This window comes from Sarcophilus harrisii, chromosome 2, assembly GCF_902635505.1.
Source record: "Sarcophilus harrisii chromosome 2, mSarHar1.11, whole genome shotgun sequence".
Lineage (NCBI taxonomy): Eukaryota > Metazoa > Chordata > Mammalia > Dasyuromorphia > Dasyuridae > Sarcophilus > Sarcophilus harrisii.
The window spans coordinates 518,901,261-518,919,493 of NC_045427.1; the positions used below are offsets into that span (position 1 = coordinate 518,901,261).

The 18,233-nt window shown below is 42.2% G+C and overlaps 1 protein-coding gene across 1 annotated transcript in view; it reads right to left on the minus strand.

Moving 5' to 3' along the window:
- The window catches only part of SMAD6 (SMAD family member 6), a 105,023-nt gene extending 87,416 nt beyond the window's left edge, over positions 1 to 17,607 (minus strand). The window contains exons 1-3 of the mRNA XM_003755676.4: positions 15,608 to 17,607; positions 6,564 to 6,623; positions 953 to 1,030 (exon numbers count right to left, since the gene is read on the minus strand). Of these exons, the coding sequence (XP_003755724.3) occupies positions 953 to 1,030; positions 6,564 to 6,623; positions 15,608 to 16,424 (955 nt within the window). The 5' untranslated portion in view covers positions 16,425 to 17,607. The remainder of the gene's footprint in view (positions 1 to 952; positions 1,031 to 6,563; positions 6,624 to 15,607) is intronic.
- Positions 17,608 to 18,233: the final 626 nt, after the last annotated feature.

An 18,233-nucleotide genomic window follows, 5' to 3' on the forward strand; every position in this document is an offset into this window, starting at 1 on the left:
CAATGCAAGTCATTTTCCCAGCTCTACATTTCTTTGCCTCATGCCTCATGTAGGCACTTCCTTTAGCATGAGAATCCTACTCCCACAATTCAGCATTTCACCTCAAGCCTTAACTTCTTGAAAAAGAAATTTTAATGAAACCTTCAAATACCACTGTGATGGAAGACAATGAGATTCACATAGTCAACTTGCCATTTTCAGGGTTTCTCCCTTATGCTTTTAGTTATTTCTATGTTCCTCACCCTAGCACTCATTTCTCAATCCTCAAATTATAATATTGTAGTCTTCTACACTTGTAATGCCCTCAATAGGGCCTGAGTCAAGCCCATTCCTTCTGGCTTTTTGAGACCTATCTGACGCACATGAAATCCCCAATATTGAGAGAGGTCATTGGGTAATACAAGAAAAGTTTGTGTTCTTTTCTCTTCTTCTAAGACCAAAGGTAAAAGGAATTAATAGCTAAAATGAAAAAATGAATGTAAAAGTGTAGTAAAGATTGGAATATATGTAAAACCTACTATACATACATTAATATGATTTATGTACTCATGACTACATTCACATATAGGCAAATTATATTATTGCAGTTGAAATTACTAGAGACTGAAATATGCAACAAGGAGAAGGAGTCTCCTTCATGGAAAGAAAGTTGATATTCCTCTCCCTTCCACACCCCACCCCATATTTGGGGAGGGGAGGAGATAGAAGCTACCAGCTAATAGATTTTGAGGGTTTTTTTCTCTTTTCATTATGAGTTCTCCTCACCCCTAGAACCTACAACAATTAAGAACTGTCTGTATTTAATTTCAAAGTTTGGCAATTTTCCCACTTGGGAGGGTTGGGAATATTGAGGGAAGAAAAGTGAGAAGAAAAAATTTTAAACCATTCAACCACCTGTCCCCTCCTCTACATTTTAACATGAAAATAATAATTAATGAAGAAAATTTCCAACCTGAGAATTCACCAGGAGTGATGTTTGGGGAATTGGTGGTCTCTGCTTCAGTGTAAGACAACGTGGAATCAGATAAATCTGCAAGATGAAAAGAAGGAAAAAAAATCAGTGACATATTTTCTCTCCTAAGCACTCATATTCTCTTGTTTCCTTGTCTCTCTCCTCCTTCCCTTCTCTGTCTGTCTTTCCTCCAAAAAGGCAGGGTATCCCAAGTAACTTCCTGACACTTCAGCCCAATCCCACGATGGAGCCAGACAAAGCCAGCCTGCCCCTAACTATTCAGGAAAATGCTGACGTTCTATTTCACTGCCCTACAAGCTGAAAAAAGTTTCAATTGCTTTGACCACAGAAATAAATGAAGTTCAGGGGATCGAACAAGTAGAAACTTGGTGCTTACTTGAGTAAGGTTAAATTAAGCCCCTAAACAATTCATAGTTGCTATACTTAATTACAACCATTAAAATTCTTGAAGCTGTTTCTTCTTGTTTCCTTCCTTCCTTCCTTCCTCCCCGCTGAGGCTGAGGAAACTTTGTTTTAACAAGTTAACAGTCATCCTTACTCTGTCCTGCTTACACCCCTCTAATTAAGCGTTCAAATGTTTGCTCCCAGATTAACTTTTCTTCCCTTTTTTTTTTCAATCAAACCGACCCACAGAGCAGATTTCAACCTCAGCCCTGTTGTTTTAACAAGTTCATAGGCTGTTCATTCTTTTTTCCCCCTATCTGCAGCATAATTAGGCTTGGAAGGGAAATTCTTTGAGTGTCTGCTTCTTGGACAGTCTCTGTTTACTTAACAAATAGATTCATTTCAGGGTAAGCTCACTTGGAAAATTTTCCTGGATCACGATAGCCTTTACTACCAACTGGGATGTTGTCCCCCCTCACCCAGTGAAGGTTACCAGAGCCTGTCGGAAAGCCTTATCTGCAAGGATTTCCTTCAGAAATACTACTGGCATAACTACTACCTTTTGCAATCAGTCAAGGGTACCTTGGATTCCCAGATGGTAAACCTTGCCTTCCTCAAAAAGACATTATTACAGTTTTAGGTCACAATGCCTAATCTTGCAACAGAGTAGCCTAGTATAGGCTTGAGTTAGTTGGAATTCCTTTGGTGTTTTCATTTTTTCCTTTTACCAAATGTCCTGGGGGTGGGAGTGGAAAAGGGATGAACAAGATGAAATATTAACCAATTTGTCCTTCCCCAGCCCCATTGGCCAGATGCTGACTATGTTTAGTTATATGTTTTAGCTCGTTGTCTGCATATGATTACAGTGGCCCAGAAATAAACTGACTCCCTTTGGTTTATAAAAAATAAAAATAATGTGGTTTAAAAAGAAAAAAAAAACCTTTTAGGATGTTTACCAAAGGACTAAAAATTTTCTAGCTGTTTAAAAACATCTTGACTTGGAAGGGGTAGAAAATTAAAACTCGGGTACACATAAGGAAGATCCTAAGAAAGATTGTCATAAGAGTCAGAGATGAAAGAGCTAAGATCTTAGATCATGAGGCTGTTGTCTCATTTTACAGATAGGGAAACTGAGAGCAAGATAAATGAAGTCACTTGCCTAGGGTCATGCTGCTTATAAAGAAGTAGAGATAGAGTATGAATCCTGATACCCCACTGTAGCAGTCTACATTGTAGCAGCATAATTATGGTCATAGATACAGAGCTGGAAGGACCACACATCATCCAGCTCAAGCCTGTCATTTTGCAGGTGATGAAAGTGAAACCCAGGGAGGGTGATGTATCCAATGTCATACAAGAGGTAAAGGAGCAGAACCAGGATTTGAACCCACGTTCTACATTCCCAAATCCAATATCTTTTCCTACACAATGATTCTTAAAATCAGAGGTTTTATCAAAGAGGCCTCCCAAGGCAACTGGTAGGTGCAATGGATAGAACACAAATCCTACTTCAGATGTTTGACCCTTACTTACTGTGTGATCCTGGGCAAGTCACTTTAACCCAATTGAAAAGGGAGAAAGCAAGAGAGAGAGCTCAAGAATGACAGTGAGAGCAAGAGAGAGACAAAGAAGAGAGCAAAAAAGACAAAAGACAGAGAAAGAGGCAAACAGATAGAGACAGAGAGAGAGAGAAGGGAGATGGAGGAGAGAGAAAAAAACATAAAAAATAAAGAGAAGAGAGACTAAAACTGAGAAAGAACAAGAAAGTCAGAAACAGATATATATATATATATACTTAGAGAGAGAAGAAAGAAAAACAGAAAGACAAAGATATATATATATATATATAGAAAGAGAGAGGGAAGAAAGACAGAGAGAGAGAAAGAAAGAGGCAGACAGAGAGACAGAGAAAGAGAAGACAGACAGAGGAAGGAAAGAAAGAGAGAGAAAGAGAGAGAGAGAGAGAGAGAGAGAGAGAGAGAGAGAGAAGATAAGGAGAGGAGAGAATGAAAGAAAGAACAAGAGCAAGAGAGACAGACACAGAGACAGAGAAAGAGAGAGGGAAGAAAGAGACAGAGAAGACAGAGAGAGAGAGAGAGAAGAAAGATAGAGACAGAGGGAGAAACACAGAGACAGAGAAAAAGAGACAGAGAGGGTAAAAAAATACAAAAAAAGAAAGGAGAAAATGGAGTAAAAGAGAGAGTAAAGAGAAAAAGCAAAACCAAGAGGGAGAGAAGAGAGACAGAAACAGAAAAAGAGAGAGAAGACAGAGAAAGAACATCACCCTCTTCAGAGTTACTTTCTTTCCAAAAAGCTGCATCTCAGAGGATACTGACACTATATTAGAAGGGGATTTTCTTATTTACTTATTTCTGGGCATATACACAAAACATTGTGATTATACTAGTGATCAATAATGATGGCGGTTTGTCATTTTTCAGAGGTATCCATTACCCATTTCAGAGGCATGAACTCCATTACTCAATTGCCCTCATTACTATAGACTTAAATACATAGCAGTCCTAGGACCCTTTCTCACAGGGCATCTTCAATGGCCATCCAACAAGACTGCGGGATGCACCCCATGACTTTGAATTATATATACTTGATGAGGGCTGGAGTTCTCAGCATGGCATCCTTTAAGAGGACCATATTTTCTTGTGTGTCGTTTGTTTTTTTAAACGGAGCAAATCATAGGACTTAGAACTGAAAAGGACTTTAGAAATTATCTGGATCAACAACCACAGTTTACAAGTAAGAAAATTAAAGTTCAGAGATCAATTCACTTGCTAGTAAATCAGTAGAAGTAGGTTGTAAGCTAAGACAAAGGCTTTCTGACCCCAAGTTCAGTACTCATTTTATTATACCAGTCTTGTACTGTCCTGTTTGTCATTGGAATCACTCTATTAAGTTAGAAAATAATTATTTTAAGCATGGGATGAGAGGAAGAGAAAGTCAAGAAACCTCAGCCCTAGGCCTGCTCGAGAGGGGAAACGTCCATATTTGCCCATTCCTTCTATAAGGCCTGAATCAGGCCATATCCTTCTGGCTTTGGGGTTCTATTTGGTGAGACCCTCTACCACAGAGGGTGAATATCAGGAAATATAAGCTTCTATATTCCTTCTTCTACTTCTAAGGTGTCAGATTGAACAACAATCTTAGGCAAATTACTTTCCTAGTCTGGGCTCAATCTCTTCTGTCAAATTAGGAAACTGGGTAGTTTCTAAGTACACTGCATAGTTGTATGCATTTGTCTTTTGAGAAAAAGCTCTATTCTTAAATTCACCTTAGTACACTTAAAATGTTCTTTCCATTAGTCTATGTTTTGGAGGGTTCAAACTTTGTCACATACTACTCAAACAGGATAGGGAAGGAGTCTTTTTAAAAAAAAAGTGTAATTTTCAAGTGCTTATTAGAATATCATTAGTACTCTGCTTTCAAAAAAAAAAAAATTGTATCTGATTTGATAAGTTCTGGTCTCTTGCGGAAAGCCCACAAAGCTACTCTGTTCATATTCAGGAAAATGAATCAGCCACTAGGGTACCAATATATCAATCCTTATACCAATAGTTCCTTTGATTCTGTCCTAGGGTTCTCTACTGCATTGCTAATTAATAAGGTTCTTACTGTTTATTAAATGAGACCAAATCCACAATGCTTCATTTCATGAACCTACTGAACCCTCAAAATTTTAACTTGCTGATCCAGTTATGCCTCATACTAAGTCTTTTACAAAGTATTTATTCTTTTAATGATAAATATGTGTATAGCACTATCTAGCAATGTTTAAGGCTACTTATATGTGCTTTCATATAGTCTAAGTCAGTCATTTTATTTACCAATCAGCATTCTTTTCCAGATGTTCCAAAGCTGTTTCCGCTCAGGTGAAATTCTTGGCATAAATCAAAGGGAATAAACAACCTCTTTTGACAAAGATTTAATGCCCTACATATTTAGTATAACTATGAACTCAGGAGCAGAAGTACAAGTACACAAGATGGGAAAAAAGGGCAGAAGTAAACCTAGCCCCATATGGATGGATAGGTTGAAATACATTCATCCATGACAGTACAATGTTTAAAGGTCACACAAAGGTTAATGATGAGCAAAGGAATTCTAGGCTGAGGGAAATATCCCACTTCAGAGGTTATAAGGTAGTAAGATACTTTAGTTATTTTATTTTCCCCTCTGGGACTTCTTCAAAAGTACAAAAACCAGCAGCCTGGCATTACTCCATTCCTTTTGGGGGAAGGTGAGCTAATTACTTACAGTTAAAACATGGGAATCATAGAAAGGGAATAGAAATATAAAGAAAGATTAAGATTCAAACAAACACCTAATAGCATGGAGATTCAACTGACAGCTTCAGATTTAAATAATAATTATAAAAATCAGTATCACTGTCAATCTGCTTCGCTACAAGAGCTATATTAGTTGTTGTTTAGTCATTTCAGTCATGCCCAACTCTTCATGACCTTGCAGACTTCTGCCCATGAGGTTTTCTCAGCAAAGACATTGTAGTAGTTTGCCATTTCCTTCTCCAGTGGCTCATCATTTCTTGACAAGACATCGATCCATAAGAAAATTGAGATTACATGACTTGCCCAAGCTCACACAGATAGGAAGCTTCTGAGGATGAATTTGATATAAGATTTTCCTGACCCAAAACCTAGCACTCTATCCACTGTGCTACCTAGCTGCCTCAGGATAGCTATATAGGCCCCTATAAATAGAAAATATGGTACATAACTTTCCATTTCCAATAAACTTCTGAGACTCACTGTCTTAGTAATATATTCTGGATATCCAAGGGCAGCTTTGAGGTATGTCCACACCAGGTTAGGGACAGCAGATGGGTAAGATGAGGAAGTTTTCACAGGTTTAAAGCGTGGGAATTTCAGCAAGATCACAATGTTAGGTGGGGTATGGCAAATATGGGCGGTGGAATAGGGATAGAATAAGGCAAATATGACTGAACTCCTTAAAATCAGAGTATCAAAGAAGCAGATGGGTTACACTGAATTAGTTTGGACACCTGGCTTCTATTCCTGGCCCTGCCTCTAACTCACTCTTTGTGAGTTGGTTGCTTGGAGAAATATTTGCCCCATCCCTCCAGGTCAAAGGTGGATGGAACCTTTGTCCAAAGGTGGATTTTCTAATGAGAATCCTGAAACAAATCCTTTCCAGAGAAAGCAGACTTACTTACCCAGGGGTTTTCGATCATCGTGGGGAGGAGACAGCCGAGAATAAGGGGGTGGTGGAGATTCTGGAAAACAAGACAGATCACTATTAGGGCTGGGCATGGTGGAAGTCCAACCTCTTGGATTTCATATTTCTCTGACTTTAGGTAGGAAATACAAAAATAGTCCAGCGGAATGGGATGCTGCAGACTAGTTTGTAGTTTTGCCATAACAGTCAGACCCATATCTAAGTCAGCAACTTACTCTGAGACGCCAGGAAGTCCTTATTGCGCTTTGCTGTTTATACCATCAAAGCGAATTATTTTTTTTTTTAAGCAAAGCTTATACATTACAACAAGAGATACAATAGAGCAGTAAAGTCAACTGATTGAAAACGATTGAGTGAAGTATTTAAAAAAAATAAAAAACTTTATCCTTAACTGGCTTGTCCCTTTAGCACAGGAAAGTGGCAAAAGTCCAAGACCAAAACTAAATAGACTCTAATTCTAATTCTTCCATTAATAAGAAATGTGACTTCATACAAGTGAAATCCCTCTACTGTTTCTCCATTGGAGGGGCGGGGAAGGAGAAGGAAGAGAAGTAGTCTACAATGCTCTTAAAAAAAAAAAAAAAAAAAAAAAAAAAAAAAACTATCTATTTTCTATGGGATTTTTTTGTTTGTTTGTTTCCATTCATTTGCTTAAAATACTCCCCTTTAAAAACATATACTTTGTCTTCAGAAGAATTCCTTGGGCTCTTGTTTTACGGGAAGTAACAATTTGCTAAAGTAAGTAACAATTTGCATGAATGAAATGACCCTTCATTTGGGGTAAATGAAACTAAATGCCATCAACTCCCAAACTCAAACAAAACCTCAGTGGTAATAACCCAGTAATAACTATTATTAGCCAGAGTATCAGTAATGACCCAAGGGGTAATAAGTATTTTTCGTAATTATAATAGGCACAATTAGCAGTGGTAGTAGTAGCAGTTGTTTTGCTCCCTGCATTAAATTAAGTTTCCCCTCTTTATAACCTTGACTCTGAAAGTCAAAAGAGTTTTCTCAAGTGGGGAATCCAGGATTCTCTACCTGTTTGAAGAAAGAATAGAAAAAGATGGTTCATGGTAAACAGAAAATCATCTAGCCTAGTGCCTGCTTTGAGTCAGAAAGAAATCAAAATCCACAAAGATGAAGTGATTTGTCAAGATATCAGGAGAAATCAAGTAGGAGATCAATATTTTTCTGACTCCAAATCAAGTTTAGACTATCCCACTGCTTGCCCCTTTCAGGTAGTACACCAAGAAAGGACCTGCTGAGCCCTCTCCTGGCTAAGTATCATGATTCATTCATTCATTTCTCAATAAACATTTATTGAGTGCTTATTATAAATAAGCAAGGTAATGCTGTATTATAAACTGACAGACTTAAGGGAAGTGGAAGAAAGAAGAAGGAAAGATACAAAATGGCTAAGAGCTGGTGTTTCTACCTACAAAAAGCTTGCAATCCAGAACTTTGTATGTCTAACAACAAAGCCCTATAGCATTCCACATAGAAGAGGCGCTCAACAAATGTTTGTGGTTGATGCTGACAAATGGCTGGGGTTGTTTGTCAACAAGGCTAAAGGGGGAAAGGACCTAAAAATGTTATCCAAGCAGACCACTGAGTTTTAAAGTCAGGCAAGAAACTAAAAGAGAGATCTTAAATGAAACCCTTAAGAAAAAAGGCTGGACAAGTGCTTAATCTACAAGTTTAGGCACCAGTTCAAAAGATCTTTTTTCAACATATCCAAGTTCTTCTGACTATTCCAAAGATTCATTCTCTAAATACAGATTGCTGGGAAACATAGAGAAGATTGGGGATAGATGAGGATTGATAAATTACCTGTAGGTAATGTAGGTAAAAATAGCAGTACTTAGATACACAGGAAATAACAAATAGGATGGGGCAGAGGCACTCTAGTCAGGTTCTATAATTTCAGAATGTGTTCATGTTTTGGATCATTAAAAAAAAAATCCACTCATTGAATTAAAGTCATCCTATTTCATGACAGAAAAAGGAGATTATGAACCTTCCTCTAGATGCCTATGGCACAGAATAGGAAATAGAAAACTTGGCAATAATGGGTGTGGCCTGTAGTTAGAAGTCACTCTCCAGCTTCTTTTTAAAATCACACTTTCCTTCAAGTCCCAAGGCCAAACATCCCTTCAAAGGCTTGTCTGAGTCCCCGGAGAACTGAACACCCGGGGCCAAAATGGGAGCCGTCAGAGTCCCCCTAGGCTGGAGTTAAATCATCAGTACTCTGACCACACAAGTTCCTTAGAGCTGGGCTTGGCCTGTGATATTAAAACCCAGCTAAATGCATGCCAGACAGTGTTTCTGATGTGGTAGTGAAGAGAGAGAGGAGAGGGACAGAAAGAGAGAGAGAGAGAGAGAGAGAGAGAGAGAGAGAGAGAGAGAGAGAGAGAGTTGTGTAACTTGAAGTGTAAATGGGTAACTGAGGCCCTTGCAATATAACTCCAGAAGGAACTTCTGTCCCACATCTACCTTACCAAGATGGTGCTCAATGAACCATTTAATAAGTGCAGAGGTGGGGTAACCAGTAAGTTCTCTTAGGGGCACATAAAAAAGCAGGGAGTGGAACAGATTGCATTGCAGTGACCTAGACAAAGGCTTAGACTAATAAAGCCTAGAAGGGCCATTAGACCAATTCCAAAGCACACATTTTCAAGATCAGAAAAATGAAGTCTAGAAAAATCAATGTTACTCAGCTTGTTGATCAATCATTAAGCACCTACTATGTGCTATGAATTGGAGAGTAGAGTCTGTACAAGTTTGTTTGTTTGTTTTTTAAAGCAAGACAATTAGTGCCAGGGCCAAGAATCTACATCCCCTGATTCCTAGTGAGGATAAAAAAACCCCAGACATTCTTTCAGTCTTGTCAAGTCAGAATTATTTTTCCTTAACTAAACAAGAGAGAGAGAGAGAGATCTGACCTGGGAAGTGTGTGCTATCACTGGATGATAATTTTCACATCCTCTGCAGGGGTCACCAACAACAGAATTTTGTCAAACCACACTAGCAAGTATTGGATACCTGATTTTCCATTATGACATTCAGATGGCTAAAGAGTGACGCAAGTTAAAGGAGTAAGGTTGGGCGCTGGGTGGGTGAGGCAGAGAGACTCTGAATTACATTTCTAAAAAAGTTTGACTGTTGCAGCTATTGCTGTGGGCTCATTTTATAGGAGAATAAAAATGCACAAGCTTTTAACCTTAAGGGGGAACTCCCAGAGTCCTCGGGGCCTCTCTAAATGCAAGCAGCAGTGTAATTAGGCAATCCTCCTACATACTCAGACAGCTATCCATCTGCATAAAATCCAGGAATCTCTTCCAGCTTCAGGGATCTACAGTAAAAAGCCAGAGCTACAGTCAGCTCGAAGGAAAGCATTCATCACAGATGTGACTTTTGTTAGCTCCCGGTGGAATTTTCGCCTTTCAGGATCTGGACCTCAAGTAAGCCAGGAGATAGTTAAAACTCCTTCAACTTACTGGTGTGGTCTGTATTTTCGGGACTCTCAGTCTTATTCTGCCTTTCCACCTCTGCATCTTTCACAGGAAATGATCCATGCCCCTAGCCCGGGGCTTTTCCAGTCCCACCCCCTTGTGGGGCCAGTTTTCAGCCCTCCAGCTAGTGTACCTTCCCCCACTATCCCAGAGAAGCCAGTGCCTCAGCAACAAAGGAAGACAAGTTGGAAAAGAGACACTGCAGCTTTAAGAAAGGCAGGAGTTTAATTGCCTAGATTCCCCCGTCAGTCAGATAAACAGCTAGTCCGGCTGGCGCCAGCAATATGCAAACTGCATATTATCACCACTTCTTCACCTAAATAGCAGAGGGGACCTCCTTAGGAAAGGGGGAAAGGGGGGAAAAAAGGGCTTTTTAAGCACAACTTGAAATTGATCTCATTTCAAAGGGATAATGCCAGGCCAAATAAAAGAAAAAAAAACTTTTTAGTCTGTTTTAATTCCTATATTCTTTGCCTGGGAAACCTGTGTTTTTCTAGGCTGTCTTCTAAAGTCATTTAAAAGTTCTCTCTCTGTCTCTTTCTCTCTCTCCAGCGTAATTTAGATAATAGTCATTTACTGAATATAATTACAGAAAAAAAAAGTGGTGAAGCAAAGAGCCCGAGATTTATTCCAAAGTTAATGGATACTTTCAGTAGAAAGGAGTTTTAAACACAGGTTAGAACCGTGATTAAAGTATTCCTTCAAATTTCCGTCCACATAGGCACCAAGCAGAGAGCAAGCATTTCCCTGGGGATTGGGAAACAAAGACAGATCTAGAGGGATCCCATCCCTAGGTAGGAAGAGACTAGCAATTCCGGGAGGGGAGTAGGGGTAGCAATCTCCGAATGCTTTTGTTGTGATTCAATTGTGTCCAACTCTTTATGTCCCCCTTTGGGGTTTTCTTGGTAAAGACACTGGAGGGGTTTGCCATTTACTTCTCCAGCTCGTTTTACAGATGAGGAAACTGAGGTAAACTGGGTTAAGTGACATATCCAAGGTCATACATCTAGTAACTATCTGAGGGCACATCTGAACTCAGGTCTTCCTGATTCCAGGGCCACTATTGCTACCCAAAGGTAAAATGTTCAAAGAGAGTGTATCAGAAATATAGGCAAGTGCATTAGTGTTGCCTTCATGTTCACTGTGCTTATGTGTATGCAAGCATGTGCATGTTTGCTGCTATCAGTGTGTTCTAGGCTTTAAGATGTTGATCTATGTGTTTCACTGTGATAAATGTATCTGTGTTACCTACGGTTTAGCAGTTATTTATATGTGACTTTGTTTCCATGCTCTTGTATCAGTGTGCATATTAATCTATGCTCTTCAGAGTGTGAATATATATGCATCTTACACTATGATGGTACCCCTATTTGGGTTATTCCCCTCCCCAATTATTCATGCAAATGTATCTTTGTGGCATCTATGTGACCCTAGCCATGCATTCCACTCTGGATGGATTGTTTTTTGAAACTGTATTTGTGCCTGTTGTATATTCCTGCCATGTTACAATGTGTACACTTTCATGTATTAATATCTATTTGTATCTTCATGTTTGGAGGCAGCATCCCCCACGGGGTATAATTTTCTGACTGCCCATACCCTTCTGTCTTCTCTTATCACTGTCCAATATGGGCAGAGTTCTCCCCCTACATCATCGTTTCATGTTCCTCTCCTCCTAGTGACATGGAATATGGAGGGATTCTGAGCACCAGCAATGTGCTTTCTAAAGTTCTGAGATGGGGTAGGATATGGGGAATGGGGAGGAGGGTGGGGATCGTCCTCCTCTGACCCTCTGGCCCCAAAACCATCACTTAGGACAAGGAAGTTAAACAGACCCAAGTCCTCAGCCATAAATTTCCATTCCTATGTCACTAGGGGAGAGTTATCTATGCACCTATCCATCCTTCTGGGCTTTACTTTTTTAAGCCATAAAGCACTAAATAAATGTGAATCTTCATTATCACCAGCTATTTTGAAGGCTATGGGGTCCAGAACCACTATGTTGATTTAGGGCTGGCAAGGTTAGTGAGTGCTGCAGTAGCCTGTAACAGCACCTCCTACAGGCAAACAAGAGCCAATGCCCAAAAGATCAATTTCTAAAACTCCATTCTCTGTCCTCCTATATCCTACCCTCCTCCCTCCATCCTTTTCCCACCTTGCCCCATTGAAAAATACTATTAAAATCAAACTATCCACGATCTGGCCATTTTTAGAAGAAGGGGAATTAGTATCCACTATTTCAATCATATCCCAAATCAACCTGACTTTATAATCTCTCAACATCAGAATTCAAATTCAACCTTAGACACTGTGTGACTCCAGATGGGTCACTTAAACTCTACCTCAGTTTCCTCATCTATAAGATGAAAACAAAAATAATACCCATACTTCCCAGGGTTGCTATAAGGATCAAAAGCCATAAGAAAAGTGCTTTGCAAATCTTAAAGTTCTATAATATAAATGTTAGCTGCTGCTATTATCTTTTATATTATTATTATGCCCCAAATACTCTAACCACTATTTCTTTGATAGATTATAAGCATCCTTTGGGAAACCTCCTCCTTGGAGGTCCTATCTCCTCCCAGAAGCCTTCCCAGATTACCCCAATCTTACTTCTAAATTTCTATATTATCATCCTGAAAGTTTGTATTGTCCACTTTGCACTTATATTGTCTTGCTTTATTAAAATCCAACTTCATTCACTTATTTCCTCTCTCCCCAACTCTTCACTGTAAGGTCCTTGAGAATAGGAAATTTGGCATATACTTTTCTATATCCCTCAAAGAATAGTGCCTTACACACAGGAGGTGCTAAATTAATAGTGGTTTTTATTATTGCTATTATTATTATTACTTTATATAAAGAAAGAGGAAAAAGTCTTGCCAAGGAGTAGCCCTGAATTGGGGCATGAATCAGCCCTAGATGGGGTAAATTCAGAGATTTTCTGTGTCCAAGTGACTGGAAAAAGAGAGCAGGCTCCTAGAAGTCCAGGTCAGGATTAAGAAGCTGTGTGGCTCTGAGCAAGCCCCTTCTTTTTTCTAGATCTCAGGGTTTTTTTTTTAAATGTTTAAAAAAAAAAAAAAAAAAGAGTGGCTTAGACTAGATGGCCTCTAAGGCTCCTATTGGCTCAAAAGTTCTGTGCTTCTCCTGGAAAATTGTCAGGGACAGGACATTAGCCATGGAGCCAAAGATGGGATCACCTCCTTCAAAGACTTGGAGGGGAAGCAACCAAGAATCAAAGGGTATGGATATGGGGGAAACCACACTTCCAGGGGAAGTTGTTGGTTCAAAGTGGACCAGAGGCATTGGAATCTGACAGTCAACAAAGAAACAACAAAGTGAGTGTTTCGGAGAATCCAGAGGAGTGAAATACAGTGAAGAACTGTATCGAGAGACATAAGACAAGCAGCATTTAAAGCAAAATGTTCAAAGGCACTCTCCAGCTCTTATCCACATTTCCTCCTCACCCTTTCTTACCCAGAAGGATCAATCCCCACACAGGCCTGAGCAGAGCTAACCACTTCTCCCATACTGCCCATCAATGATATATGAATGATATATGAAGGTGCTACAGAAACAACCTTCCTCTCCCCTGAATTCACTGATCTTCCCCAAATACAGAAATACAATCTGCATCCTCAAATATAAGGTTTAAAAAGCCAAAGCCCTCCCCCAAATGAATGAAGCTGAATCAGATCCCTGGATTAGGAGACAAGAAACCTGGATTGTGGTTTTGGAGGTATAACTAGGTATGAGACTCTTAATCAAATCAGTTAAGTTCACTGGGTAATATGAAATGATCAAACTAAATTTATCTTATTCATTGATTTTGAGAAAAGACCTTTAAAGGTGGGGATGCAATGATGGGAGGGTTCCCATTTTTGGTAAACTAAAGACCATGAAAACGTTTGCCCAACGAAGGGTAAAAAAACTCTTAAAAGTTCTCTGAATTGACTTAGTCAATGAAAGGCAATATGGATAGTAGAAGGGAAAGGAATGATAAGAACATAATAAGGCTGGCTTTCTTTAATAAGATATTAAAGTACTATCAAAGTACTGGTCCCTTAATTCAGGTGTGGGCCATTATGATTTAATTACTAAGAGGCAGATTTGGGGGGGGGGAGGGGGGAGAGAAGGAAAAGACAAGCATAAGTTACTATAGCCAATGATAGGAAAACAGAGAAAAAGCTAGGATTAAACCATTCCATCCTTTCCACAAAGTCTGCTTGAAGGTGATAAAGAAAAGGAATGGGGACAGAGAGGAGTAACTGAGGGAGGGAGAAGAGAAGAGAGGGAATTCAAAGTTTAACAACAAAAACTTAGCTCTCCATTTCTGAAATACATCCAGGTTCTTTACAAGTTTTGAAAGGAAGGATATTGGGCCAAGGTGAGTTATCACTCAGTATAAACAGGCATACTGGGGCACTTTAATGCCTTTTTGAAAATAAAGAAAGGAAGAATGTAACAGAATACAAATGAATATGTAAGAGTATTGTATGCACGGGAGCATGGAGGGGATACACACATGGAGTATGGCACCGACTAAGTCTAAATGTGTAGACACAGAAAGGGACACTGATTCGGTGCCATTCTCATGTATGTGAAGAGAGATAGCGATGAATAAATAGACAAATGGAGATCCATATTACCATCACTCTGAGCAGTGGAAAAAGCAATGAATTTGCCATAAAACCATCGTTAAGAGTCCTATCTTCAAAGTTCATTTTAATGCTGTATGATCTCACTAAGCAAATGATGTCCTTCGGCCTCAGTGTCCTTATCTGTAAAATGGAAATTATCCTCCCTCCCTCATAAAGTAGGCGTGAGGAAAGCAGAGTTGGGTTACATAAAAGTAAACTATCATTACTCGGGCTGATTCTCAAGTTTGGTCATTCATTATAGACTTCTCCCCCTCTTAGTCTATTTTTCCACTGCCTATTTCCACATTCACATTCACATTCATCATTGCTGTCATCAAGATGAGGGTAGAGGAGAGAAGATTACGATGACAAACAATCCTCTTTCCTAAAGTAGGTCCATACTTGCCCGATAAAAAATTCTCCTGGAGAGTGAGGCTGAATACTTGCCCAAAATGACTTAAAAGTGCATTTCGATTAATCTTGCTTTCTCAACGCCAAAAAGATCAAGAATAGTCTGCAAATACACCTCCTACTCAACCCAACCTCAGGTATGCTGAGCACAGGTATGCTTCCGGCGCATACTCATCCACACAGAGTAACCCACTTAGATGCGAACATCAATGAAAGCCCAACTGTGTTAAAAGGATTCATTTTTTTTTTTCATAGACCCTGTTGTTAACTAAATACACACCTGGTCAGTTAAGGGGGGGGAAAGATTTGCCCAGGAGTTTTCCCAGGCCTTCTCCCAACAAATCGGCTAAGTCCTAGCTTCTGTAGCACCTTCTCATACCGGTCCCCAACCTCATTCCCTAAAGGATGACTCCAGGACGTCCTCGCCCACTTCTCCAATCCCCAATTCCTCTCACCTGGCCCGCAGAGCCTGCTGAAGTGGTAAGGGTTGCAACACACAGTAGGGCTGTCGACAGCGTTGAAGCTATGGCAACCACAGAGGGGCTTGAGCTCCACGGCGTGCTGCAGGTCAGGCCAGCGGAAGAGTCTGCCCAGGAGTAGCTGGGGCGGGGCGGGCTGGCCGCCCAGCCTGAGGTCTGTGCGCGGCACCAGGACGCAGCCGCCAGGCACCCCACCGCGGGACTCCACCGCCTCCAGCAGCGTGTCCAAAGCGCGTTCCTTCAGCCGCTTCAGCAGCGAATAGGTGACCGTCTTGAGTTCCTGCTCTAACAACAGCAGCCGGGAACGGGCTTCCCGGCTCCTCCCGCCGCCAGCCCCTAGCTCCAGAGACGCCCCGGCCAGAGGGTCGCCGGCGTCTCGGGGCGCACCAACCACGTCCCTTTCGGAGAAGAGGCAGCAGGTCACGGTCTCGCAATCGCTTTCCGGCAGCCAGCCAGGGCCTCCCGGCTCAGCCACCTCCAACGAGGAGCCCCCGGCCCCAGCGCCGGCCCCAGGCTCCGACATGGGCCTCAGGGGGCCCCCCGCGCGCCGGCGCCTCCCTGCGCCCTGGGCGCCTCGCTGCCCTGCTGCCTCCCGGGGCCGCCGCGAGGTTACCGGGCGGATTTCGGAGCGGCTGCAGCCTCCCCTTTCTCCTCCCCTCGGGGCCGGCTCTGCGCGGCTCCCGGAGCTCCCATCCTCGTCTCCTCCGCCGCCGCCGCCTCCTTCCTCCAGGTCGGGGACCACACGACTTCTCCAAAGTCGCCGCAACAGCCCCGAGCGTTTGGACCTGAACATACGATATCCTTTGGCGCCAGGGGTGGGGGGGAGGAGGAGGTCTCCAGTTACTGGGGGTCCGTACCCTCAGCGCGGCGGTGATTGTACGGGTCGCAGTCCCACATGAAGCTCCGCCGTGCTGCGCCGTGCAAACTCTGCACAGCCTGTCGCCGATAGATCGCAACAGAGCTGCAACATGAGGGAACTCTCCGGGGGTGGGGTGACTAGGGGATGGGTGGGGAGGGGGTGAGTGGGTAGGAAAACTTTGAGAGAAAGCAACAGCAAGTGGTCAAGGGGGTGGGGTGGGGGGTGCTACATTGACCCCCGCTGTAAAGTCACTCCCGCAGTTAAGCTACGGCCCCCGAGGTTAAAGGGGGCTGCAGGAAATGCCAGGTGAAAAATACCCTGCATCGACCACCAATTCTTTAAAAGTTGTATGAAGGGTCGAAAAGCAAAAAATTCACACACACACACATACACACAACACGAAATATTTAAACTCTTTAAAAAGCAAAATGCTTTTTTAAGCAAAAGATTTGCTAGGTCTAAAAGGGATTAAGAGGGAGAATCACTCGCCCCCCCCCCCTCAGGAAAAAAGAAATATAGAAAAGTTAAAAGACAAATAACGCACACAAACAAAACCCCAAACCCTGGATTTTTATGCTGAAAAAGGCCAACTCCGTATCAGGTCCCAGACTTTGGATGCACTTGGAGGAGTTTCCCTTTAACGCTGGTTTCAACACATGAGTGGAAATTGTAAATATCCCAAAGAGCCGCTGGAAATCCTTAATTAAAAATGCAATCCACTGAGGCAGAGGTCGCTGCCCGCTCCGCGCTCCACACAGACGCTGCAGGAGCAGCAACCCAAAAAAAAAAAGTGACTCCACTTCGCCCCGTGGTCCCTCTGAGGTCTGGTTAAACAGCGCTCGGCGTTTCTTCCTTTTCGCTTTTCTCTGTCTCTCCCCCTTTCTCTCTCTCTCTCTTTTTTGTTCTTCTCAAACACACACTCAGGGCCCCCGGAGGAGAGCCGCGGAGTCATTGGCTGCCTCCCATCATATGCCAGTCTAGACACTTTGGCGGCTCTCTGCTGCGCCGCCGATTGTTGCGCAAACAAGGTTTCAAGTTTCTTAACTCTTAAAGGAGAACACGTCCCATTGCATAGACCGAGGCACAGAGGGGTTGGCTCCCGGGGCGGGCCCTCGTCCTCGCCCCTACCCTCCCCGCACTACCCCCACTCCACCCCCTAACCAACGGCCTGACAGCGCTGGCGGTGCACGCACCCGCGCACACTTGCACAGGCACAGATGGGTGCATACACTTTGGCAATAGGCACACAATTACACAAACAGTTGTTACACATGTAAACACACTAACTCGCTTGCTGAAGCGGCGCACACAAACACACCCCAAATTACCCCGATTCCGAATCTTCAATTCTAAGAAGGAGATTCTAGAAACTAAAGATGAGAATCACGTCCCGGATAGCTCCACAAGCCACAAGCCCCCCACGCCCGATCGCGGACAGATTTGAGAAGCGGGACTTTCTGTCTGGAGATACCAGTCCCAAATCCGCAGATTAACTGACAAGTGTCTGTGGGAGAGGAGCGGGAGTGGAGGGTGTGGTGGGACTCAGGTGGGGCAGTATGGGAAGCACCAGGAATTCAGGGCTGCCGGGGAGTGGGCGCGGGAGGATTCGGAAACTTGAAGAGGGGCAAAAACTACTCGTATTGGGGACTAAGCCCCAGAGTTTCGAGCACCGTGTCCTCCCCTTGTGGGTTGGACGATTGAAAAGTAAACCTTCCCACTCCCACCCCCAGCGACCACTGCACC